General features: G+C 47.4%; 2 protein-coding genes across 3 annotated transcripts; both read left to right on the plus strand.

Moving 5' to 3' along the window:
• The first annotated feature begins 238 nt into the window (after positions 1-238).
• On the plus strand, positions 239-9,625 carry LOC130882243 (alpha-1-antitrypsin-like). The gene is made up of 4 exons (XM_057782158.1): positions 239-866; positions 3,910-4,180; positions 8,139-8,289; positions 9,434-9,625. Exons 1-4 carry the CDS (start codon positions 239-241, stop codon positions 9,623-9,625), a joined length of 1,242 nt encoding a protein of 413 aa, XP_057638141.1.
• Positions 9,626-14,267: 4,642 nt separating this feature from the next.
• LOC130882670 (corticosteroid-binding globulin-like) lies at positions 14,268-26,945 on the plus strand. 2 transcript variants are annotated; one of them, XM_057782960.1, is made up of 5 exons: positions 14,268-14,394; positions 19,769-20,382; positions 22,280-22,556; positions 24,539-24,686; positions 26,591-26,945. In XM_057782960.1, exons 2-5 carry the CDS (start codon positions 19,788-19,790, stop codon positions 26,765-26,767), a joined length of 1,197 nt encoding a protein of 398 aa, XP_057638943.1. In that variant the 5' UTR covers positions 14,268-14,394; positions 19,769-19,787; the 3' UTR covers positions 26,768-26,945. The 2 variants fall into 2 exon arrangements, with proteins under 2 accessions (XP_057638943.1, XP_057638944.1); XM_057782961.1 differs by lacking the exon at positions 14,268-14,394 and adding an exon at positions 14,795-14,813.
• Positions 26,946-27,213: the final 268 nt, after the last annotated feature.

A 27,213-nucleotide genomic window follows, 5' to 3' on the forward strand; every position in this document is an offset into this window, starting at 1 on the left:
TCTGTTTGTACATGGGGGCCTCTGTTGAGAGGGGCAGAAGTTGACTGAGCCAGGCTCTGGCTTGTCAGATTCTCAAGCCTGACTGCGCTCAAGATCTCACCAGTCCCTTAGAAGTCCCAGCCCTCCCCAACCAAAGGCAACTGAAGGCCCCTGATGAGCAGCAGGAAGACTCTGGAGCTCCGTGTCTCGTTAGGTCACAGGGTCAAACTGAGGAACTCTACTGCTTTCTTTGTCTAGGATGGCACGCTCCATTTTGTCCCTCTGGCTGCTGGTAGCTGGGCTGGTTCCCCATTCCTGTGACCAAGAGACACCACCAACATCACTGAATCAAAGAGTATCACCAACACCAGGGATTCCCAGGGCACCACGCCCCTTCTTCAACAACCAAAAATTTGCCTTGAGTCTGTACAGACAGCTGTCAGGGACAGAAGGAGGCAAAAATGTACTCTTTTCTCCACTCAGTATTAGTATGCCCCTCACGCTGTTGGCCTTCCAGGATAATCCAGAAGTCCGCCATCTGGTTCTGCGGGATCTGGGGTTCAGAGTCACCAAAGACCTGGACACTCAAGCACCCTTGCGCTATGGGGAGCATCTGGATGCCCTGATGCCTGCCGAGAAGTGTGGGATCCACACTGGCAGTTTGCTGTTTATGGACAAGAGAGTACAACCAGAAATGAGATTCCTCATGCAAGCCCAGCGCGCCTACAACAGCGACGTCATCCTCATCTCCTTAGGGGACTACGAGTTAGCCCACAAGCAGATAAACTCGGCCATTCGTGACAGGACCCACGGGAAAGTGAAGAGGCTACTGAGGGACCTGAAGCCACTATCTAACTTGTTGCTAGCCAATTACAACTTCTTTAAAGGTCAGTGAGCCTCGGATGGAGGCTTGGCAGCCCCTTGATGGCTTGAAACTTCCTCTGCTCCTCTAGATCTTTCCGGATGTCCTCTGTTCCTTTGGCTTAAGAAAGCTTCCTGCTCTTGCCCACCTTTTCTCTCTCTCTCTCTCTCTCTCTCTCTCTCTCTCTCACACACACTCTCTCTCTCCTTAGTATCATCTAGTCCTTTAGTTCTTTAGTTCTTTGAGAAAGGTCTTGAGCAATACTTCACTTAGAGTCCAGGGAGGTCAGAATCATCTAAATCTCTTCTAGTTTTTGGAAAGTCATCCATTTTTGCCCCAGACAAATACTCCTTCTCCTCTTCCTGAACTGCTTGCCTGACCTCTCCTGTGCTCACTTCTTCTCACCCTGCTCTTTTCTTCCATCCTTTACCTCTCCCTTCTAGAACTTGAAGCTCCTTTTATAGATACAGTCTGCACTCCCTCCTTGCTAGGTTTCGGGACAAGGCATTACAATCCAGGACTAGCTACATTACTCTTAGGACTCAGTGACAAATGAGACGAGGGGCTCTATGCTCTAAGGTCACATTCCAGTGGTGGTGGCAGAGCATGAGGCCACCCGTGGAGCCCTGTGTGACCGCCTAGCCCACACCTCCGAAGGTCAGCCCTGCCACTCGTGGTACACCAATGTGCCTTCCATTCTACCTCACACAAGCCTGAGTTAGGGGAGGGTTATATGCCATGTCTCAGACTGTTTCAACAAGCTGCCTTCAACCCTCCACACAGAAGGGTACCGTGTCCTTCCACACCTGTCTGGCCTGGCTTCCAGTGGCTCTTCTGCTGGCCATCCAGCTGGACACTTCCCCAAAGTCAGCAGGACATTCAGCTCCTCTGCCAGGCCTTGGTGTATTTCTCTCTCCGAGAAATCATCACCATGCTGACAAATCATGGCGTTCCCTCCCTTCCCCCTTCTTCCAGTCTAGGTTCTTCCATCCAGCGAGCTGGGCCATGTAAGCTGCCTGAAACCTTCCTATGCCCTGAACACTCCCAACTTCATGTCAGATCCCCATCCTGACAGCCCCCTAGCCACCTCCACCAATTGGAGCAGCCTGGGCTTGGCATGTTCCAAACGGAAGTAGTTCCTCCACCCAGGAAGTCCCCTTCTCCGAGAGGCCTTCTCTTCAAGGCTCAGTAAATTGCTCTGATTCCAGCCCAAGCTAGAACCTTGATGCTCCCTCTCCCCAGGCCTCTTTTCTCCCCACACCACCTGCTAAATCTGATCACTGCCCCAACCATGGCCACTATTCTTGTTCAGCTTGCCAAGCTACGTTAACTCTTACCAAAGTTACTATGAGTGTGTCTGCATTTTTCCTATTTCTTACGATCCTACTGCCTCAGCCTCCCACATCCTGAGACTCCAAGTGTGTGTCCCTGTATCCAGCAGCAATGACTTCTAAATGAGTCTGTCTTCAACCTGTCCCCCCAGGGCTCTCTCTCCCATCCCTTGCCCTCCCTCCCATCCATCTCTGTTATCCTCCCTACCCTCCCTTTCCCCCAAAGCACCAGGGTTACTTAAAACTTCAGCCCTACCCGAGCTACACGATCCTGGTGCTGTCAGCCTGGCTGATGCCTCCTCCATCACGAGCATGTATAGCTTTGCTCCTTCCTCCTCTCTTCTTCCTCAGCGATGGGCCCTCCTTCGGGGCTCAGCTCAGTTTTCCAGGAAGTCTTTCGTGACAAGCTCCCAGGAGAGATTGGCAACTTTAAGAAGAAAGCAAAACCACAAAATGTCACAGATATTTAAACAATGCTTGTACCTCCAACATTTAGATGTAACTGGGCATCTTATCTTTTATCTGGGCTCCCTTCCTATCCCTACTCAAAGGAGGTGGCTGTGGAGAAAAACAAGCTTTTGTTTGGTACATGGAATCTGAGCTGCTTCTAGGGAGTTTGGATGGCAGTGGCAGGCAGTTGGCAGGATGGGGTCTGGACTTTGAGAGGTGCAGGTTTGGGAACTAGGGGCTTAGAACCCCAGAGAGTGGACAGCTTGGAGCTGCTAAAGAGAACAGCTCGCTTCTGAGTTCACCCCTCCGTTCTATTAGGAACTCTCGCGACTTTCTGATTATTTTTCCTGAGGTCATAAACTGCTTTGTGGGGAAGGGTGGGTGCTTCTGCAAAACACCCACCTTTGCCCTATCCAGTCAGGATTAAAGGCAAGAAAACCAGCTTCCTAGTCCTCCCCAGAGGTCTCCGGCCCCAGGTGGAGCTCCGAGTTCAGTGTATCCATAGCACGGTCGGACTCAGCCTGGCACTGAAGAGCTGACCATCCAAGTCCTGGCCAGAACCTCAGTTATAGGGAAAGAAGCTGGAAAAGCAGCTCCCAAGAGGCTGAGCTGTAAAACTTCTTGGCTCTAAGCCCACGGGACTGTATTCTCACTGTTTCTGCAGACACCAGGGGAAGAACGCCTTCTGCCTTGGTAGACTGGCGCTGTGCTATGGAAACAGATGGCTAACAGATTTCTGAGAAACTGCTGTGTGAAGGACCGAACACAGGGCTTTGCTTACAGTGCCTCACTGATGTGCGCAGGCCTATGCCCTCTGCAGCTGATTCAGGAGCTGGTTGACTCCCACCTCCTCTGGCCTCACTTACAGCTCTGTCTCCCCCTTTCTCATTCCAGCTACACTTCTTTCCTGTCCCTGAAACAAGGCCTTCCCACCACGGGGCTGTCGCATGTCACCGTTTCTTCTTGGGAATGTTCCTCTGCTGGCTGTTCTATGGCTTATTCCATGCACTGTTAAGTCTTTAACCAGTGCCACCTTCTAGGGAGTTACGTAGATATGCAACTATCTCTTATTTCTCTCCTTAGTCAATATCCCTGCCAGCTCATTGGCCCCCTTGTCAATTGTGGTGTTTATATTCCCTTACCTCATAAGATCTGTGTGGATAGGGATCTCTCACATGTGCCTGTGTGGTTTGCCTGGCATATGTCAGTCTTAGGGCCTCCATGATGGACAAGCGACGTGTCCTGGATATTGATGGCCCCTCTGATTCCTGTGCACTCTCTTGTCAGGAAAATGGAAATATCGCTTTAACCCGAAGCTCACAGAAATGAGGTACTTCTCAGTGGGCAAGGGGGTCCGGACTATGGTACCCATGATGCAGCGGGTAGGCTGGTTCCACTTGCAGCATTTCACCCACCTGCACAGCCATGTGCTCCAGATGCCCTATACCTGCAACATCTCAGGAGTCTTCATTCTCCCGGATGAGGGGAGATTTGAGGACTGTGAGAACGCGCTGATGAAGGAGAGCTTTGACACGTGGACTCAGCCCTTACCACAGAGGTGAGAACCCAGCTATTGCCACCTCCCCCAGCACTGCAAGACCTTTTCCACCATCGCCTTAGCTCTGGGCGAGAGGTGGAGACCTTTCTAGTCTTTGGGGCATGACATGGGATCTGGGACATGGTCTCACATATTATCAGACAGGATTCAGTCAACCTTACCTTTCAAAGATGGGAAAAATACACAAACCAAAATCACTACCATCACCATAATTATTATCATTATCACCATCACCACCATCATCACCACCATCACCACCACTATCATCATCACCACCATCACCATCATCACAACCATCACCATCATCACCACTATCACCATCATCACTATTATCACATCATCATCACCATCACCACCACCATCACCACTATCACCATCATCACCACCATCACCATCATCACCACCATCACCATCATCACCACCATCACTATTATCACATCATCACCACCATCACCACCATCACCACCATTACCATCATCACCACCATCACTATTATCACATCATCACCACCATTACCACCATCACCACCATCACCACCATCACCATCATCACCATCATCACAACCATCACCACCATCACCATCATCACAACCATCACCACCATCACCATCATCACAACCATCACCACCCATCACCATGGTATCAGCCTGCTGCATCTTCCTGTGAGAGATTTACAGTTGTCAACTGTGCTTTGAAGCCCTGTAAGTTATAAAGAAACGAAGAGGGGAGGTGGGAAGATGCTTCAGTTGGTAAAGGGTTTACCTTGTAAGTATGAGTACCAGAGTTGAACCCCCAAAACCCATATACAAAAAAGTTTGAGATCCTCATGCCAGCTCAGTCTGACAGAGTCATTTTCTCAGTCTCAGTTGAGGGTCCTCTTCCCAGATGACCTTTCACAGTGTCCAGCTGACAAAAAACAGAAAGAAAACTAACCAACACAGTGAGCTCCAGGCTGATGAGAGACCTATCTGAGAAAAAGAGGCACAACACTACTATTGTCCCCCTTTACCTCCACACATGTATGCACACACAGAGTAGAAGGAGCAGTGTGTCACTAAGAAGGCCATGAACAGACCACAGCGCTGGGAAACTCTTGTCTGGATGTTCCCTGCCGTGCCACTAGTGAGTGGGTGACCTGTAATGACTCCACTGGGAACCAGAAGACAGCCTCTTTTCTGGCGGCCTTGCCCAGAGGGAAAGCTGTGACTATCTGGTCACTCGCCCTTCTCTGCCCTCTTCTAATGTTAGTTTGCTTGTGTCTGTAAGAAAGAACAGAGAAAAACCACAAAACACAGAATAACTGAATGCTTAAACACTGGTTCTCAGCCTTCCAATGCTGTGACCCTTTAATCCAGTTCCTCATGCTGTAGTGACTCCAACCACAACATTTATTTTTACTGCTACTTAATACCTGCAATTTTGCTGCTGTTATAAATCATAATATAAAGATCTGTGTTTTTTGAATGTCTTAGGCAATCCCTGTGAAAGGGTTATTCGACCCCTCCAAGAGGTCACAACCCACAGGTTGAGAACCGCTGCTATAAAGTAATGCTTTTGCTATCCAAAGTCTAGCCCGTGACCAACGTCTCTTGCTTCTGGATATTTGAGCTCTCAGGTACACCCCAAACCCTGCAAGTTCCAGCAGACTGTGTACATTAAAGATTAAGAAGCCCTGGTCCAGGCAAGTCTTGCTACTTTTGGATGGATCCCCCAGCTCCCCACCATAAACCACCTCTGTCTTGCCTGCCTTGTCCCATCTGTACAACTGTTCTGTCTTCTTCTCTGGGCTAGACTTCTGAGCATCAAGGTTTGCTTAGAAGTATCCATATCCAGTTTCTACCAGAAGTCAGAAATGTCTCCATGCCTAGACGTGACAACCAAATTGTCCCCAGTTGTTGCTCTATGGCCACTGAGTGTTAGAACTGGTTGAGCTGTAGACAATGGGTCACAGGCATCACCTAAAGGACTGAGATTTCATCACATTTAACACCTGTCTGGCAGGTCAGGAAGAGCTGCATGGAGCTTATGGTTGCCTTCACCCTGACAGGACATCTCCCACCCTCAGTGCCCCCCTGTGGAAACAGCTAGGAGACTCACAGATCACTGATGCTGTCCAGCCATGAGGCCTCTGGAGCTATTATGCAGCTCCATTGGGCCAATGCCTGGGAGTCAAAGTGGAGGGAGATAGACTCACATCCCTGTGTTTCAGAAACGAAAGCCAGAAAGGTATGGTTTTGGCACGTAGTCATCTGTGGGTCTGTGACACACAGCCTCCATATGGCTGCTGGGTGCAAAATGTCCTTTTGAGTGTGCGATTTTTTTTTTTGAAAAAAATGTTTGTTTCTTACTTTATTCTCCCTAACATAAGCAGCAAGAAAACACAGTGTGTATTTAAGGTGGGCACCATGATGGGCATGGGCATAGTGAATTGTTGCCCATACTCAGCTACTGAGCCCAGCCATTGCCCCACTCGGGCCCCATTTTGTATGTATGGCAGAAACACTTAGGAAGCCTTCACTTAGCAATTGCAAGTACACAATGCTTGCGTTGTGCAGTGTGAACACCTCCAGGTCCAGGGCAGCATGATGGAAATCCAGAAATATCCATCCTGCTTGAGCCAAGCAGCACCTCCCATTTCTCCTCCCCCAGTCCCTGGCAGGCACTCTCTAGGACCTGAGGTGAGACTCTTTTGGTCTCATGATCTGATGTGTGAACATATAACATCATCTGGTGTCCTTTTGATATACAAACAAGAAAGCGTGGCACTCAGTCTGCCCTCGGGCCTTTGAAATCCAAGACCAAGCAGACAGGAGGAGGAAAGGAACCTAGGCTAAGTGAAGCACAAATAGACAGAATCTTTTTATTTCAGCTGGACCAGGGCAATCACAGCCTCTTTAAGAAGTAATGTACTATAGCTCAAGGACCCTCAAGGACTATAGCTTTTAGGAACACTGTGACTTTGTGCCTCAGCCCTTGCAAGCCCCACATCTAGCAACAGCTGGCAAGGAAAACCCAGGAGGTGAAGAAGGAAGCTCAGGTCAACACCACTTCAGCAGGCGCCGGGTCAAAACTTCCAGAGTTTGACCTTGTGGTTAAACACAGTAAAACTTCAGGGAAAGGTTTGCATGTGACAGTTAATCACAGCAAAGTAGTCAAGCACTTGTGACCTTACAATAAGAATGAATTCTATTGGCTGATAAACAGTGCTCAGGGCAAGGGCCTAAGGAGGAAGCATTTGTGATAAGAATTAGGATGGATTCTATTGGTCGAGGATGCAAAGTACATGGGGCCTCTTTCATACAGATGGCTTCTTTCCACTGAGAGATAAAGTTCAGAATTACGGGGGGCCTAATCAATGTCCAGGATTTGGGAGATGGCTGGCCCACAGACTAGCACAGAGACCACCAGGTTATTTTTTTCTTTTTGGTTTTCGAGACAGGGTTTCTCCGTAGCTTTTTGGTTCCTATCCTGGTACTAGCTCTTATAGACCAGGCTGGCCTCGAACTCCCAGAGATCCGCCTGCCTCTGCCTCCCGAGTGCTGGGATTAAAGGCGTGCGCCACCACCGCCCGGCTAGACCACCAGGTTATTAAACAGCATCTACGCCAGCCTATCGGGTGAGCCGGTGTCAGTCACTCCCTTCGTTTGAAGAAAATAGGTGGGTGAAGTTAACAAGCCTTGTTCCACCAATGCTTGCTTGAAGCTGTACCTCCTGCAGCTTTAGACAAACTCACATCCCCTCTGATCCCACAGCTCATTTCCTGAGCAAGCCCTCTGACCCCCTCCCAGCATTGCCAAGAGGATAGAAGGAATTTGCCTCGAGGAGTCGCTGGTGCAACCGGCCTGTTGCAAACATGCAGCCCAGAGCTGCTCTTGCTTGTTCAGGGAGTCCGCAGGCTCGGGTGCATTTTTAGGCGGCATGACTTTAACTCTGTTTTCTTCTTTTATCTTCCCGAGCAGCAGGATGCAGCTGTTTTTCCCCAAATTCTCCATTCCCGTTGCTCTTCATATGGAGAATTTCAAGTATGCTACCAGCAAACTTAAATTGATCTATGAACACATGGACCTCACGGGAATCACTGTGAAAAAGACACCCATGAGTGTCACCACGGTAGGTTAACACCCTGTGACGAGGCTCTTTGTGCTTAATGGTTCCTATGGTTTCCCTTTCTTAACTCATTTAGGGACCCATGAGCACCCATTGTTCTGTGAAGGCAATGGGTGATGTGGTGAGTGACAGCTCCAGCAGTGTCCTGGACCTGGCTGTCTGGGGAAATAAAAAGTTGTGTTCTCAAGCGCACTACCTGCTGTGGAGATAGCCAGGATGCTGGGTGTGAATATGCACCAAGGGACCGTCATGCCCCTGGTGACATGAAGGCCCCCTGTGAATACAAGAGCGCGGTGTCATACAAAAAATGATTTGTGTCCATCCGGTGTCCACCCACAACCACACTGCAAGAGGTTAGGAAGTTAGATTATGGCAGAATGGGGGGAGGGGGGAGTCAAGCCACACAAGGGGTCTTTTCCTGGAACAGAGAGGGGGTGCCAAGTTACTGCTTGGCAAGGTTGCAGGGGAGGCCCAAAGAGCAGATGCTGGGCCCAGTGACTCAATGGCCTGGCCTTCAGGTTACACGCAGGTCACATGTAGTGTGAGGGCCATCAGGGGCTGTGGCAGGAAAGACTGAATGGAATCTGAGCCATGGAAGGAGAGCGCTGCAGGCCACCAGAGAAACAAGCCAGTGAGTGACAGCAGAAGCGGGCTTCAGAGAAAAGGGTGGGAGTGGAAAGAGAGGCTGGGAAAGATTCATTTCAGGGGTGGAAATTCCAGGACTCTCAGTGGCTCGAGATGGGGCAAACAATAAGAAAGCTATCCTTCTGGAAGGCAAGGCTGTGAACTCGGCATAAGAGCAGCGCAGGAGTACAAACGGTTGAGGCTACAAGCGTGCTGCTCCCCAGAAAGCCAGGTTGCCTCTTGGCCAAGAGCAGAGGGAGGAAAACAGCCACAGCGTGAAGCCAGAGTGGGGGGGTGGTGCAGACTGAGAGAACAACAAGGCACAGTGTTCTGGAACTCTCCGGGATGCAGCAGTAAGCCTCCATTCTGCAACATCATGCGGCTACCTCTAGTGGAGACAGTGCTAGGCATGGATCCTGGGCATCCTAGACCCAGTGCAGATGGAGAGTCAGGGTGACACTTGCTGAGGGTGGGCTTGGCAGAGCTCCTGCTCTCTCAACACTCTGAACCTTGGTCTCCAAAGGCAGTGCACAGGTCAGAACTGACCATAAATGAGGATGGAGCAGAAGAAGAAGACATCTCCAGCTTCCGGTCCATCCCCAAGCCGCTCATTTCTTCCCTCCACTTTAATAGACCCTTCATAATGTTAATCCTGGAGGGGGCTGGCCACAACCTTCTCTTCATGGGGAAAGTGATGAACCCTATTAGTGCCTGATCCATTTCCGAGAAAGAGTTGAGACTTTAGAAGACTGGAAAGTGGCCAAAGCATAGGCTGGTGACTGGCCTCTGATGCTCACAGGAAGGCTGGGGTTGGGTCGGTGAATCTGACCTTCCTTTTCTCATGACTGTGGCTGGGGCAGTGGCCTGATAATCTCTGACGTGAGAGCGGCTACTGAAGGGGGCCTCCTGCAAAGATAGGAAGACGGACACGCAGGTTAAGCATCTGTGTGGGAGAGCTCCAGACCTGATGTCCTTGAAGGACCACAAAGGAAGGCACCACATGGAGGGTGGAGTTGGAGGCCCTGAATTCTGATTTTCTCGGACCTGTACTACCTGGGTTGTAGTAGAGTTCTAGTCCTTTGTAGATCAGTTCAATAAAACAGCAGATGAGAATGTTGTGTTGGGTGTTCTTCAACGACGGGGCAGGAAGGGACCTGGAGGGCCTTGGGAGACTCTGAAAGAGCAACCTGGAAGCATGTTCATGAGAAAGGTCAGAGTCATCCTTCCAGTGCTGTTTGCTGGAATCCTGATGACTCAGTGGCTCCCAAGGGTGTCTGCTAAGCCTCCATCTCCTTGGCGTGTGACTGGGAAGGAAGCGTGCAGGGCAAGTCTCGGGTCTCTTTGCTGAAAGGAGCTACGGGAACTGAAGTTGTATCAAAGGCCATCTATGTGAGGCAGTCAGATCTGCTCCTGAGAAGACAGCTCACCATGCTTTTTCCAAGAGAGACCCATCTCTGTGAGGGAGATGTCTTCGCACAAGTCGTCAGGACTGGCATCCACTGAGCACCAGCTGCGTACAAAGCACAGTCATAGAACTGAAAGATGAAGGTAGAGGAGGGTCTCCAACTTCAAGAGCCCATTCCACAGACTCAGGACATGCCACCGTTCTGCAGCCATCATGGGTGCACAGGCATGGGCTAACACTGTAACGTGTCATCTTGATCCGCAAATAGGATTCATGTTCTTGCTGACAGTCATGTCAGAGGGAGTTTTGAGAGGAATGGTAAGTAGCCCAGAGCTGGCAGCGTGCCTCACTGTGAGAGAGGGAAAAGAGGTCGCTTCGCTGCCAGCCGAGGCCACTGAGCACCAGTGAGTGAGCAGCTCAAGTTGAGGGGAACTTGTAGGAACTTTGAATATTCCTTCGGTCACCCGCAGACACCGTCATACAACAGCCGCTGCCCCTCCAAGTCTCACAGCCTTCGTGCTCCAGCTGGAGGGAAGCTGGGTGGCTGAGACCCGCCGAGCATGCAGCTGCCCTCCTGCATTCCAGCTCATTCCATTTGTATGCAATTCCAACAACACTGTAGCCCCACCAGGATGCACAGCACAGCCCATAGAGGGTTCTGGTTATGTTTCCCCATCTTCCGTCAGGTCCCCCTTGCTCAGTGAATGTCCATGGTCAGTTCCATCCGAGCTCTTTTGCTCTTATCCCTGGGCAAAACCAGCTAACTCCATGCTTGTGTCTCAGCTTCTGGAAGTGGCCAAAGGCCATGCGCACGTTGATGACCTCACTTTACTCGGGACTCTCACCTCTGAGCTGTGCTTAGGCTCAGGGTGGTGACTGGCCTTTCATGATCCCACTGTCCACCCTTCTCCCACCCCTTCCTAAGTCACTCTCAGCCCCACCCTCCCTCTCCATCACTTTCAGCTGACGACCATCCACCCTTCCCTACCTTCCTGTGACATCAGGAGCCTGTCCTGCCCAGACTGAGGCCACTCCATCACTAGCTAGCTGCCTTTTCTAGCTCTCAGGCAAACCTTGTTGCAGATGTCGCCACCTCAGAATCTCTAGTCACAGACCTTCCCTGCCCCCAAGTTTTAGCTAGCAGGATACAAACAGTCTTCTAGGTCCCAAAGGGCTAAGCAACTCCACCTCTCAGGCTTTGCCATTCACAACACACAGGTCATCTCACAGGCTCAGGTTGGCGCCACACCACAGCTGCTGTCCTTGGTAGTCTTTCCACAGTCCTGGCATCTACAGTCTGTTGGGGTCTTCGCCGGGTACACCTTTACCAAGGGCCTCCTGGGGGACACCAGGCCTCAGCCTCCATGACCCCTTCAATCCTGGAGTTTCCACAGCCAATGAGACTGCACCTTCACCAGTGGCCTCTCCCCATCTTCTCCTCAGGCCTGAAACCCTCATACTATCAACACTAGCAACATGTGGGAGACTCTTACACACGACCAAGCTCCGCTGCCAGAATGAGATGCAGCCTCCAGCTTACTTTCTTATACAACACAGGGCAACCTGCCCAGGTGTAGCACCTCTCACAGTGGGTTGGGCCCTCCCACATCAATCTCCACAGAACTGTCTGCAAACTGACCTACAAACCAAGCTAATGGAAGCATTTTCTCAGTTAAGGTCCCATCTTCCCAGATAACTCTAGCTTGTGTCCCGTTGATAAAAATAACACATTACCTTTATAAGAAATGAAATCTGAGGCTAGAGAAGAGTGTGTGGTGCTCTTGCAGAGGACCTGCATTCATTTCCCAGGACCACATAAGGTGGCTCACAACCACCTATAAGTCCTACTCCAGGGGATTCCAAACCTCTGGTGTCTGAGGGTACCTGCACTCACTTACACACACACACACACACACACACACACACACTTAAAAGAAAATGTTAAGATAGAAACTCATATATTAAAATTCAGTTTTCAAAAAGAAAATGTGCCAAGGAAACTCTATTGAGGACAAATGATCTTTTCAGCAAACTAACCTGGGAAGGCTTGATACTCAGATAAAAAGGAAGAGGGTGTTAGGAGAGAAGGAATGGAGTAAGAGGAAGCAAAGAGGAAAAAGAAAGAAAAAAGGAAGGGAGGGAAGGAGAGAAAGAATGGAAAAAGAACTTAAATCCCACCCCACACCCTACTTAAAATTTGCTCACAATGAATCTATATACCCACAAAAAAACCTAAAACTAACAAAATTCTAAAATAAACCACATGAGAAATCTTTATGGTCTCAGCTTAGGTCAAAAAATTCTTTAGCTGGGCTGTGGTGGAGCATGCCTTTAATCGTAGCACTCGGGAGGCAAAAGCAGGTTGATCTTTGTGAGTTCGAGGCCAGCCTGGTCTACAAGAGCTAGTTCTAGGACAGGCTCCAAAGCTACAGAGAAACCCCGTCTCAAAAAACCAATAAATAAATAAATAAAAAATAAAAATACATTCTTTAAAAACACCAAAAATATGAGCAATAAAAGGATAAACCATGAAAGACAGAACTTGGCCAAGAATTGGACTTCAAAGTACTACTAAGAAATTGAAAAGTTAACCCAAAATCTTATCATACCCAACAACCATCATCTTAGATATTTACCAAATCAATCTGAAAATATTCTACACAGACAGAGAGACAGATGAACAGATGGATGGATGGACGAACAGACAGATTGACGGATAGACAGATGGACAGATAGACAGACACACACACACAGAAAAAAAAACTGTACCAAAGACCTATAGGTTTAATTCAAAGTCACTAAAACTTGGAAACAGCCACCATGTTCCTCAATAAGATGGATAAGCATTCAAGCAACAAAGGATTGCCGAGCAATAATGAGCTAACACAATGAGAAGAATCTGACTTATGAAATAATAAAGGAATGCAGCGGCCTGACGCGTACACTGTGTTGACAAAGAGACTCAACAGAGAGTCCCCAGGCTGTGGGGCTCCAATCATCTGACACTCAGGAAAGGAAGATCCTGGGGTAGCAGGAAGATCAGTAGTTTCAGGTGGCTAGGGGAAGAGGAAATGATTAAGAAATGGAACACAGGTGAGAAGATATTTTGTATGCTGTGTAGCCGTGGACACATGACAGTGCATATTTATCAAAACCCATTAAGCTAATTTATAGAACCAATGTGAACCTTAAAATTATGTCCTTGAAAAAGTCATTTCACAACAGCCATTATGAGGAACTGTATCAAAGGGCCACAGCATCCGGAAGAGTGGGAACAAATGCCCTAGAGCCCCACAACTGTGAAGCAAATGGGCTTGTTGTCTTTTTAAAGTTTTCCAGCTGCTAGTATCACAGAAATGGAAAACAAAGAAATACACTGAGCCTCAGAGAATATAAGCAACTTGTTCAAGGTCATGGAGCTAGATCCTGACAGAGCTCCGGGCAGAACTCAGATTTTGTTCAGTTTTCCTCAGGAGAGATGATGACCCCTTACAGAACTTACCTCCCTTACCTCGTGTCTCTGGAACTTTCTCAGGACACTATTGAGTTGTAACTCCATGGGACACAATCTGGACCAATAGCAGGCACTCACATAACCACTCTACCCCAACTCAACACCCTGTTTTAGGCTCTAAAAACAGATGTGTTCCATGGAGCTCCAAGGGTTCAAACCTGGAATGCCATGACCTCTGTCCCAGTGTGAGACACAGCAAGGGGGAGATGAACAAAGACAGGACAGTAGAGTTAAGTGACAGGAGCATAGGCTTTGGCTAGGGTATGTGTTATTCCCCAGAAGGCCCCTGAGCGTGGCTCGCCTGGGGAACTACATTTCCCAGGAGCCCCTAGCGTTCCACGCAAAGGCTGCGCAGGCGCAGAACGTGGCGCTTGACGCACGTACGTGGGGGACCCTTTAAAAAGGCTGAAACGCCGTCTGTTCTCTTTTTCCCCTTCTGTCCAGCACGCCACAATAAACCTCGCGCGCTGAGTTTTGTTGTGTCTTGCGTCCTCCTTTCCCTCGAGTCGCGACGAAGAAGACTAAGAAGAGAAGAAGACGAACAGAACAGACGAAGAGAAGAACAGTATGTATTTTCAAATCCATTTCGTTGTCCCTTTGCTTGGCACAAGTGACTTGATGAATTCATCTGACATCTCTGCCAGCTTTCCCAGATGCCCAGGGGAAGTAGCACCACTCACTGGCATCCATAGTAAGTAAGGGTGCAGTAGGTCAACACTATTCCAAGCTCTTTCAATGGATTACCTCATCTAACCTTCATGACATTCCAGAGAGACTCTAGGGACTGGAGTGACCCTAGGAACCCCTGGAGGGTATGTGGCAAAGTAAGAAGCCTGGATTTGAATCCAGCTCTAACTATTACTATGTTACCCTGGATGACAATCCATCTACCCCATAGGGTTCTTGAAAGGATAAGCAAGTCACCACACATCCAACAGCAGAGCTGGGAGCTTGTGAGAGGTGCCAGGCCTCATACCCAACTCAGTGAGTTACATGTTGCTGGACCAAGAGAGCAGAATTGAACTCGCAGGAAGGGAGAAAGAAGACAAAGTGGATAACTTAACAGATATAGACACTCCTCATTAGGAAAGATGTGGAAACAAAAGTAAACCAAATGGCTTCCCCATGAAAATGAGGGCTGATGGGGGTTTGAGGGATGCTTTTTTCAGGCTACCCAAAGCCTGAGACCAAGAATAAGGACATGTGGTTCCCGTGGTTACAAACAACAGGAAACAACGTTTGTCTCATGGCCTAAAAGGGAGGTCTTAATGTCAGTGGCATTCCACCCAGGTTCAGTATTCTCAGCTCAGGATTTGAGAGAAAGAGTGGAAACCCCCTGAAGAGCAGTCAGCATACCTTGGCCATATACCGCCCACAGGCACTGATTGACATCTGTATTTGCCAACAGAGCTCATGACCCCTTGAGTAAATAGCTCATGACCCCTTGAGTAAATAGCTCATGACCCCTTGAGTAAATAGCTCATGACCCCTTGAGCAAATAGCTGGAGTGGGGAAGGCCAGCCAAGTGCCTCTCTGGAAGATCTAATCACCGTAGTCGTTGACTTGGCATGATCTTTCCCATGCCAGGCAAGGCCTGGGCCCAGTTTTTCTGGCCATGAGATTCCAAAGAGCGCTGCTGTTGTGTGACTTTTCCTGAGGAGACATAAGGGCAGGCACTGTGACGGACCCAAGAAAAGATTCCACCTGAGTGTCCCTTAGTGAACTAGTGAGTTTTCTGGGCCTACTTACAGGATTGTGGGTGCCACAAAAGCACCCACATCAACAAAGAGCCCATCTTAGCATGCATGATTGATGAGTCGGGAGAACAGAATCCCTGGAGCTCCTGGAATGACTGGCAGGCTGCTCCACTTGTGGAAGAGTCTCCTCTTCCAGTAATTGCTCTGCTGGAGGAGGGTGGGGCCTTGTGAGTCTTGTCACTTTCAGGAGTTTCCTGAGCCTTGTGAGTTCTCTATTTACTTCCTGAGTTGTTCATGTCTCTCCAGGTGGCTGTCCTTAACATCATCCACATGGTACTGGCTTTACAGCTATGGAGACTCACTGAGGCATCCACACACATTCTTTTAAGAGGCTAGGGAATTAACTGTATGCAATGGGACCAAATTCCCCAAGAGAACCCCTGGGAAGGGGGATAATGTTTTAAACTGTGAGTGTGATGTGTGAGCATCAGTGGGTACCCCAGGATGTTGAAGATGGGAGGAACGGGAGATAACTGCCAAGGAAAGCCAAGGAAATGAGTGAAGTCCACCCAGGAGATAGGCTGCAAACCGCAAGGTGGCAGGAGCAGGGTTGCTCAGGGATCATGGGATCATGGGCCCTAGAAACAAAATCTGGAGCCGCAGGATAAACGTTTGCCCTGCTGTGTTTTGTTGTTTCTTGCTTTGGTCCCATCCTTCTTTGCAGCTGACTAGTCTTCCTTTTGGAATGGGATCATCTGTCATGTACCATTGAAATTTGAAAGTACTTAACCTCCTTCCAGGCTTACTGGAGTGCACAGCCAAGAGTTCCCCGAGTCTCAGTGGAGACTTTATACTTAGGCTGTTGAGCAATGCTGGCACTGGGAAGGTGATTTCAGCTCTCCAGCAGGCACCTAGCATGTTTTGTGTTATGAAATGGCTGTGTTATGGCTTCAAGCCATGGGGCTTCATCTTCATTGTCAACTTGACTCTGAGATACAGGTGTGCCCTAGTGTGTCTGCTAGAATGTTCACAGAGAGCATTCAGTGAGGAAGGAAGATTCACCCTGAATGTGAGTGACACTAACACATGGACTGGGACCCAGACAGAATAAACTCAGGGGAGTACCACCCTCCTATCCTGTCTTTTGACTCGCAGTAATGTGAACAGAAGTATTCCACAATATTCTCCTGCCATGACAGACTAAATGACTTGAAACCAAGAGCCCAGGTTAATTCTTTCTTCTTTAAGATGAGTAGGCCATGTCTTTGGTCACAGTGTGATATGGGATTTTCAATGTGATTATTTGAGGTTTGGGCAGCTGGGAAACAAACAAACTGTCTCTGTCAACAACAGTGATGAAGTAAACTGAGACTTTATCTCAAGAAAACAGAAGACAACAGAGATTCATTTAAAAATTGTTTTCTAAAAATAAAAGTAGGTTACATCTACCCTCTCTCCTCCCCCTCCAATCTCTCTTTAAGAAAATAACAATTTTCTTAAAAACTAAAAGCTGAATCATCTATAGATTAGTTAGACAGATCTCTCTAAAAAGATTTATCAAAGAAACAGGAGATAGTTCAGTCAATTGAGTGCTTGCCTTGCAAACTTGAGGTCCTGAGTTCGATCCCCCGAGCCCACGTTAAAAAAAAAATCTGGGCATGATGGTATTTCCTTGCAATGGTAGGACTGAGGAGGTGGAAAAGGGTTAATCACTGAGGAGAGTTCCAAGCCTGAGAGAAACCCTGCCTCAAAAACTAAAGGATGGAGCCTAGGGGATATTACATGACGTTGGATTTGTCCTCCACATGTACCCATGTGTATGAGCAACACACACACAGCTTATTAAGGAGAGGAATATAAATATATGAGTGTGTGTATATATAAACAAATGGGAAATACTGATATTAAATAATAATCAAAACACTAACAGAGGTCTTGTGAATAACTTGTTTGGGATTTTTGGGTTCATTTTGACAGTATTTCTCTGTGTAGTCCTAGCTGTCCTAGATCTTCCTATGAAGACCAGGATACCCTGAACTCACAGAGCTCCACCTGAGTCTGCCTTCCTAGTGCTGGGATTAAAGGAGGGCACCACTATACCCAGTTCCTTCTGCTTTGCAATGCTTCACTAGGTGCCTCCTGCAACAAAAGAGATCGGGGAATGAACATGTGGGGAGGAGGAAGGACACTGGACGTCAGGATGTAAACGGTCTCGGGCAGCTCACTTCATCTCCAGCACCTCTCAGTTTCCTTGTATCAAGAAGAGATGCTGATGAGGATATAGCTCAGCAGTGGAGCCCTTGACCAGCATGCATAAGGCCTCAGGTTCAATCCCTGGTAGCTCCAGAAAAATCAAATTAAAACAAAACAAAAAACTAGGCCAAGTCAGTCTCTTAAAGACGGTATCAGTTTGCTCAGTGAGCCGTTGGGAGGCTTGAGATAACCCACAGAAAGCTCTTAGCTGGTTACACATTCATTCACACACATCTGTTTCTCCCACCCTTAGCTGATTCTTCCCCTCCTGGTGCCAAGAACCTGACTCTTCACAGAGTCCATGTCATGGTGCTTATTAATGACACCAGTGATTCCCCCGCCAGCTGGCACGAGCAACCACAAACACTGTTGCAACTCTAGCCACATTTTGATATCAAAAGTAAAACTTCAGGGAGCAGATGCCGTGGAAAGTTAATTTGCAGCATTGCTGTGTTTACCCTCACTACCTATAAAGCCTCCCATTGGCTGATGTTTGGGGCGTGGGGACCACCAAATGGTGAAGGCCACTGTCCCCCACCTCTAACCATTAACCAGCAGAGACACTGACAAACAGGATTTAGTAGGCAGCCTCCCTGGAGCCTACTGTACATCTGCTAGGATCCCAGGCAGCAGAGCGGAGCCCGTGGGAGCAACCTGAGCCTACTGCAGACGTGAGTTACCCCTGAGAGTACTCTATTCCTCCCACTCTTCGCCAGGGTCCCCACTCTGCATCTTTGCACTCCAGAACACAGCCACGTGTGCAGTTTGCTCGTTGGAGATTTTTAGTAGATGAACATGCATCAGCTGTGAAGTGTGACAACCTTGTGGAGGACTTCCAAGACCCTAGAATCTGGGGGTCACCACTGGGTTTTAATTTCTCCTCCGCTACTTCCTTGCGGGAACTGTCACTGAGAGTGGTGGCTATGTTTCACCGATTCTCCAGGGTTCAGCATTAGCTGCCTGGAACCCACTTTGTAGACCAGGCTGAGCTCAAACACATGCAGGTCTGCCTCCCGAGTGCTGGAATTAAAGGTGTGTGCCACCACTACCTGGCCTTCTTTTTTTGAATACCGAGTCCACTTGGTGTGGCTAGTATGTGCACGGGTGTAGGGCCATCTCCAGAAGCATGGCTAGTCTCTCATTCTGGAGTGGCCTTCTGGAACTGATTCTTCTTTTCCAGAAGCCAGCAATAGAAAACCTACAGCTGATCCTGTGCTCCAGAAACACAGTAGCAATCTGCCTGCTGGGTTCTTATCTTTTGCCCAGGGATTAGTGCGATGACTCTCAACCTTACCTCATCATAGAGGCTTCTTTCCGCTGTAGACAGTCGTTAGCACGGAGACCCTCAACAAGTCAGCATCAAGGCTTTTAAAAATCACACGAAAAACAAAAAGGTGGATTTGCAAAGTAAAAGCCCAACGACACCTATCCTGACAATTGTTTGCACACTGCCCTTTAGCAGGGCATCTTTCTCTCCCCATCTGCTTCTCACTATGCCCAGGGGCTTTTCATTCTGATCGGGAATCAAAGGGAAACCCACTTAGCAGGGTTTCGTACTGTGCGAACTGAGCACGGTTTAGCAAGCCGTCAGTTTTGAAAGAGAGCTCGGCCACATTTTGTTTGGTTTTTTTCTTGTATGTTAAATATATGAATTTGCATGGGTACTTAGCCTGTCTGAGTTTCTGGCTGCCTACAATAGAATTAGAAAAGCCTACTTTGAGTTTTTTGACGAAAAGTGCACATGAACATAGGTGAAATGCTTGAGGAAGTGCTAGGTTAAGTAGCAACAGCGCTGAGTAAAGCTGTCTTCAGTTGAGGACCCCCGAAGTCCTTAACTTTGCTGCGACTGCCTGGGTTAATTTCTCTCACAGCCAATGTGAAGGAAAAAATGGGGGAGGGCAAATTGGTGTCTTGCCCTGCCTCCCACAGCACTGTGTGCCCCGATTCTGGGACTGCCATACCGTCTAACAAACACTCTTGATTTGGCAGGGCCTAGTCAACCAGAACAATGCCATTTGCTCTGTATGCCTTTCTCCTCTGGCTCTCCACCAGTGGCCTTGTGACTGCCAATTCTATAGATGGCAGCCATACCGGGAACCCTCACCGAGGCCTTGCTCCCACCAATGTTGACTTTGGCTTCAACCTGTATAATCGCCTAGCCGCCGTGGATCCTCACAAGAATGTCTTAATCTCCCCTGTGAGCATCTCCACAGCCTTGGTCATGATGTCCCATGGTGCCTCAGGTCCCACAAAGACCAAGCTTTTCCAGGAGGAGGGCTTCAACATAACAGAGATGACAGAGGATGAAATCTACCAGGGCTTCCAGCAGCTCAGTCACCTTCTCAGCCAGTCAGACAGCAACTTGAAGATGAACATGGGCAACGCCATGTTCCTTGACCAGAGCCTGAATCCAAGGGACTCATTCTCAGCAGACATCAAAAAGTATCATGACTCAGAGGCCTTGATCACCGAGAACTGGCCTGAAGCCTCCCAGAGTATCAACAAGTATGTTGAGAGTAAGACACAGAGGAAAATGACAGATGTAATCTCCAAAGAGGATCATAAAGCCCCCCTCGTCCTGGTCAACTACATCTTTCTCAGAGGTACTGTTCTTCCCTCCTTTCCATCCTGATGAGGTCCCACTCCAATGCACATCTCCCTAGTACCCACAAAGCCATCCCATACAAAATGGGCTAGTGTTCAATTCACAGCCTGTTCTGATCATGTCTTGTCCCTAACACACATGCCAGTGTCTAACAGGTTGGAACATCCACAGTGCTGTTCTCGAACACTTCCTAAAAGATTTGTTAAAAGTATAGATTCTAGAACTCATGACACACCTCCTGAAACAACACTTCTGCAGAAAACCAAGCATGTGCCGTGTGTGCCCCTCCGCTAACCTAATGCCACTTTTATGATCGGTCAGTTTGGAGACATCTCATCCCTGAGATCAAATCTGAACTTCTGCTATAACACTGATTCTCAGCTGAGGGTGAAACTGAAGCCCCTACCTTCCCAGAGACATTAGGCAACCTTGGCAAACATTTTTTTTTAATGTCACATCCAGGAGTGAAATACGATGAACTATTGGTGGCCAGAAAGTTTGCTGGATGTGCTACTCACAATGCTATTCACAATGAACACACACACATGCACGCACAATGCACACATAAACACAAACATATACAAACACACAAGCAGAGAGAACATATACACTGATGTATACACAAACACACACAGCCCCCTTTGGTGCCATCATCCCTAAATATCCAGAGGGTCAAGACTGAAAGCCTCTATTTTTTGTCTTCTTTGGCCTCGTGTCTTATACTTTTCCTCCACTAAGATCTTAATACACAGTGTGTGTGTGTGTACACACGCAATACACATACAAACACACACAACACACATAGCACACATGCACAACATATACTCATATACAGTGCACACACAAATACATATTGCACTCATACACGCACTGCACACACACAACTCACACACACACACACACACACACACACTACATGTCTGGCTATACCATATTCTTCTCCTGTCCTTGAGCATGCCTGCCTTCATAGAAGACCATGTGAGCCTCTTGATAGTACTGTAACAAGTTACTGCAGACAGTGGTTATATGCAATTGTTATCGGATCACTGTGGGAGTCAGGAAAGTAGAATGGGCTGCACTGCTTGGGGCTGACTCCTAAAGACCAAAAGAGGCTGGGGGTTGGGAGGTTGTTGAGACAAGTTTTGACTCAGTCTAAGGAGCAACATTCTTCCTGTCAGAACTGACCAATACCCTAACAAATAAACAGACTGGATGATGACCCCACCAGCTGAGGGTGACGGGGAACTGTGAGTCTAAAGGCATCCTTCATCCTTACCCTGTACAGGAAGCACCATTGTCTAGAATGCCCTCATTCCAAGTGACAGAGGTATGAGCCTCCTCAAGGAACTGACTAGACTTTAAAGATGATTCACTTTCCCAAAGCCAGCTCTTCCCTCTTCCCACCAGAGACCCTGAATTCAAGGTTTGAGTTTCTAGGACCCCCAGAACTCTCAGCACTGAGTCTCACCTCAGGCCTAGAGGCTCAGGTACAAGTCTAGCTTAAGTGGGGCCTACCCTAAATCCAAAACCTTTTGCCCTGTTTCTCTTCCCTTGTCTTTGTTTGAAAGCTAATCTCAAGCAAATCTAATCCTCAACCACTAGAGAGGCATAGAACAGGACAGGCTTCATAGCCCAGCATACTGCTGCTGGCCTACTCTGTTCATGCAGAACAGTCTGTAAACCCTGGGGATCATTTCATCTTTCTGGAAACCAGGCAGCCCAAGCTGGGGTAACCTGGCACCCAGCAGACAGCTGCCTAGCTTGTTTCTACAGGGACAGTGGGTGTTTAGCTGCTTTAGAAGAGGGTGTCCAGGCTTTATTTTAATTTCCAGTCTACAAACCTAGTGATCGCTATTCCCCTACCACATCTTTTCTCCCCCCTCACATCTTTTTAGGCATGTGGCAACTTCCCATAAACCCAATGAACACCAAGGAGGAGGACTTCCATGTGAACGAGACAATCACAGTCCGGGTACCCATGATGTTCCAGTCAGGAAATGTTGGTTACCTTCGGGACACAGCGATTCCCTGCCAGCTGGTACAGATGAAGTATTTGGGAAATGGAAATGGAACTACCTTCCTCATCCTTCCTGACCAGGGCAAGATGGACACTGTCACTGCCGCACTTAACCGGGACACAGTTGAGCGGTGGGACAAGACTCTGACTAAAAGGTAAGTCCTCCAGGCACCATGTTGGTTTCTGTGAGGTATATGTTACTGGGAAATGAGGCAGAGAGACTTTTTTCTCTCCAGTATAGACCCCAGAAGGCCTTTTGGCAGAAACACCTGGTGGTGGTGGAAACAGTAGGTGAAAGGTCAGATGAGCTTGTCAGCAAGACACGAAAGCAAGCAGAAGCTTTCCCCTCTGATCTCACTCTTCCTCCGTCTCATATCAGAACTCAAGCCATTTTGATGGGTCCTCTCTCCTTTGTTAAACCTCTCTAAAAAGGCTTGTTAGATATGCCTGGAAATGTGTCTCCTAGGCAATTCTAATGTCCAGTCATTTGAAAATGAAGATCAACTATCAGAGGCCTTAATATTAATAGCACATAGGCTGAAGCAGCTGTGATAAGGATATTAGCAGAGGGGACAGGATTTGGCTTTTGAGACATAGAATCCCATGGATAGCTTGGCCAGGACTACTGCTCCTGGCCAGGAGTTCTCACTAACTCTTCTCCTATCTTCTTCAAAGACCATAAGTACTGATCAGTGGTCCAGTGTTGCGGGTGGCTACTCATTTGTTCCCGGCCACCCAGACTCAAAATAACCACACAAAAATCTGTATTAATTGCAATACTGTTTGGCCAATAGCTTAAGCATATTTCTGGCTAACTCTTATGTCTTAAATTAACCCATTTTATTAATCTGTATATTGCCACATGGCTATAGCTTACCGGCAAGGTTCTGGTGGGCGCCTGCAGAGGTACCTCTCTCCTGAGGGTGGCTATATGGCTTCTCCCTGACTCTGCCATATATATATATATATCTTTTATCCTGGCTTTACTCTGTTAAGCCATTGGCCAAAAGCAGCTTCTTTATTAACCAATGATAATATAACATACTCACAGCATACATCACTTCTCCTTTTCTGTCTAAATAAAAAGGAAGGTTTTAAATTTAACAAGGTAAGATTACATATAACAAAACAGGTATCAAGCAAGAATTACAGTTACAATATTTATATCTACTTTATCTTTTATCATAACTAAGAAAAACTATAATTATAGCTATCTATTCTTTAACTCCATCAAAGATTCCAGAAGGATATATTACCTAAGTAAACAGGAGGTGCATTTTAAGCAACTTCCAAAACTATAGAATTGACAGAGACATCTCGCTGCCTGGACAGTCACCCAAAGTTCTTTTGTAATATTGGGGCACCCGTCTTTGGACTACATGCCCATAGTATCCAGCAGATTTTTCTATGAAGCAGGGAATTTCAAAGACAGTTCTACCTACATTGGCAGTTTGTCAGTCACTTTCTTCTGTGTCCTGCAGAATGTCTGGCAGACTCTTTTATGAAGCAGGAACCCCAAAGGACTGTTTCACCTTTAGGCAAGTTTAGCAGTCATTTTTCTGTGGGTCCTGCATGTATAGTTCATCAAGCAGTCCAGGCAAGAGCACTTTCTTGCCCAAATGGCTAACAAACTCCATAAGGAGCCTCTTCAATGTCCATCTTCCTCTTGAAGTAATTGGTGATGCCAGGAGCAGATGTGTCTCATTGTCATGAAAAGTCCGAAGTTTTTAAAACACTTTAAATGCCATATTCTGTAGGTCTTTGAAAGATCTGAAGAATATCTATCTATTGGAAATACATCTTTGCACATCTAGAAAACCTAACTAACACAACTAAAAAGATTGACTATTATAGATGACTATTAACCTATATTTACAGATATAATCAGCTCAAAGGAATTATCTAGGAAAAAATGAATTTAGGCAATTCAAAGACCCAGAGAAGAAGCCTTACATATAAGGAAGAGATAGCTCCTGCCTCTTTCCCTGCCTTACATCCCTAGTGAGTGAGTCAGACTGGTGCTAAATGTGCCAAAGAGATCATACAAAGTGGACGTCTGTCTGGGAAAGGATGTGTTGCTGTCTGCCTCTAGCTCTAGTCTTGGACCCTCTAACCTTTCCTGCTTCACCCTGAACAGGCAAATGAACCTGTACATCCCCAAAGTCTCCATGACTGGTACCTATGACCTTAAAGATGTGCTGGCAGGCATGGGCATTGCAGACTTGTTTGACAACCAATCCATTTTCTCAGGCATCACCCAGGATTCTCTACTGCAGTCATCAAAGGTAAGTGTCTTTGGAGCTTTTTCTCCAAAAGTTACACTAAATATCTTAACAGTAAGCAACACAGCACATTTGTGAATGTTCCCCTGTAGGTGGACGTTTTCTGTCCCACAGCCACTCTCAAATAATCACTCAGAGGCTTAATATTAATTACAAATGTTTGACCAGTAGCTCAGGCTTATTACTTAATAGCTCTTACAACTCAACCCATTTCTATTAACCTAACCTATTTGCTGCCCTGAGGCTCGTGGCTTTTACCATTATTCCATTTTGTGTGTCTGACTCGTTCTCTGGCTGGATGACGACTTCTCTGACTCCACCCTTCTTTATCCCAACATTTTCGATTTTGCTTTCCCACTTAACTTTATCCTGTTCAACTATTGGCCAGTCAGCTTATTTATTAAACCGATCACAGAGGCATAAATTCACACAGTGTACAGAAGGATTATTCCACAGCATTCTTCCAGGTCCCAAGCTGAAAACCCCAGGTCCAAGCCCTTTCAACTACAGTTCAGTAAACAGAGGCTCAGCAAGAAAACAATCACACAAGAAGCTCTTGACAAGGGAGAGTCATGGCCCAGGAAGTCACCCATCCCACGAAGCCTCACAAGAGAGGAGACACTGGGAAATAAAGTTATTAAGGCAGAAATGAGAGTAGCCCCTGGCAAAAAGAAATAGAAGACACACTAACGGTCTCATCAACAGCACACTGGGCCTTCTACTCAATTTCATGCCTCAGTCTTCAGCTTGACGTTCTCAATTCATAACATTTTAATTGAATACCAATTATGTGCCCAAGCCTGTGCTAGGATCTGGCTCTGTTTCCATTACTCAGATGTGGACACTGTCCTCAAAACACAAGGGCTTTGAGTAAAATCGCTGAGGAAGCCCAGAAACATAGACACCTCCTTTCTCTTCTTTCTTTCTTTCTTTCTTTCTTTCTTTCTTTCTTTCTTTCTTTCTTTCTTCCTTCCTTCCTTCCTTCCTTCCTTCCTTCCTTCCTTCCTTTTTTTGAAAAATGGGAAAAAAATTCTTTTTCCACTATGACTGTACCAGAAGTACTGAAGGACTGCATGTTCTAAGGTACCAAAACACCACAGACCGACGCTTTGGATTTATATAGGAGACATTATCCCAACTGCTCAGGGGAATCCTTAACCTAGGAAGGGCAAAGAGTTTGACATGGTCACAGAGCTAACAAAATCAAACAAATGACAGCAAAAAACAGCCAAACATTTGATGTTGGGTCTGACCACATAAGATCTCAAATCATCAAGACCCACTACAGAAGTCCCAGTCACAATTCAGCCTCTGCCTGGCTTCAGGAACCTAGCACAGTGACACTCAGAGACCTTCATACTTGCTGAGAAGTGGGGCTGATGAGCCTCCTCCTCCTCCTCCTTCTCCACCACCACCAAGGGGACTGGGAATCCATTGATTGTCACCCATTGTTTAGTTGCCGGGGAAGGGTTTGTCAACCATTTAGTAGTCTTCATAATTTCATCTAATTTTAATCATTAAAAGGGACACATCAACAGCCAAGAATTTGCATTTCTCCCTCAGCCAGGGCTTTCGTAGGCACACTAGGCACAAGCACTTCATAAAAATTCAACTCTGCTGTTTCCATAAGCCTGGGATCTGGTAAGTAGAGCCCGAGATAGACCATGAAACCCAATTCCTCTGATCTCTGTGTGGTGCATGCAGCCTGTATCCCAGCAGGGAGGAAGTTAGGTGCAGTCTAGGCTCTGTAGCTGCTGCTTAGACAGGGAGAAAACACATGATGCTTTGGGAATCTTGGCTGCTTCCCTTCCTGTGGAGCAGAGGGTGAGATGCCCATGTGATGAGACGTGGATAGTTCCTGCCTCACGACAGGGTCTCACTTCCTGCCTCTGGTGTGTTTCTCACAGATGGTCCACAAGGCCTTGCTGCAACTGGATGAGACAGGGGGACCAACCAGAACCATCAGAGGGGCTCCCCTAGAGGTGACATCTGAGCTCACATTCAACAGGCCCTTCATCATCCTGATGTTCGATGGCTTCACATGGAGCTCCCTGTTGATCGGCAAAATCATGAACCCAGCTTAGAGTGTGCCAGAGGGGTTACAGTGCACCTGACTTTGGGGGAGTTCATCCCAGCCCACCCAGGCATCCCCACTTTTAGATATCTTATAATGAATAACAATTGTTACTACTCCCAAGACAAGTCAATTGAGAAGGGAGCATGGAGAAAGAGGGAACAGTTATTAAAGGATGTTTTTGCAAACTCTGGTGTCCTGGACGGTTGCATTCTGATGTGGGCTCCATTCTTGATTTATATATAGGTGGTACCTTCTTCCTGTCCTCACATGGAGGGAAGAGCAGGAGGAACTCTCTAGGGTTGTTCCAAAGGGCACTAATCCTATTCATGAGAGCTCCACCCTTATGATCTCATCACTTCCAGAAGCCCTGATGGGCTTCTAAGGCTAGGTTTCAAAATGAATCTGTAAGACATTTAGTCCGTGACATTTAGTCCTAACACAAGAGTGTGACTT

The sequence above is a fragment of the Chionomys nivalis genome, chromosome 10 (genome assembly GCF_950005125.1).
Source record: "Chionomys nivalis chromosome 10, mChiNiv1.1, whole genome shotgun sequence".
Classification (NCBI taxonomy): Eukaryota; Metazoa; Chordata; class Mammalia; order Rodentia; family Cricetidae; genus Chionomys; species Chionomys nivalis.

Bases quoted from the DNA above. Each gene is read 5' to 3' on its own strand.
- LOC130882243 (XM_057782158.1), top strand. From the start codon at position 239: ATGGCACGCTCCATTTTGTCCCTCTGGCTGCTGGTAGCTGGGCTGGTT. The intron at 4,181-8,138 runs GTGAGAACCCAG...CTTCCCGAGCAG, and splicing joins ACTCAGCCCTTACCACAGAG to CAGGATGCAGCTGTTTTTCC. The intron at 8,290-9,433 runs GTAGGTTAACAC...TGGTCTCCAAAG, and splicing joins CACCCATGAGTGTCACCACG to GCAGTGCACAGGTCAGAACT.
- LOC130882670 (XM_057782960.1), top strand. From the start codon at position 19,788: ATGCCATTTGCTCTGTATGCCTTTCTCCTCTGGCTCTCCACCAGTGGC. The intron at 20,383-22,279 runs GTACTGTTCTTC...ACATCTTTTTAG, and splicing joins CAACTACATCTTTCTCAGAG to GCATGTGGCAACTTCCCATA. The intron at 24,687-26,590 runs GTAAGTGTCTTT...TGTTTCTCACAG, and splicing joins CTCTACTGCAGTCATCAAAG to ATGGTCCACAAGGCCTTGCT.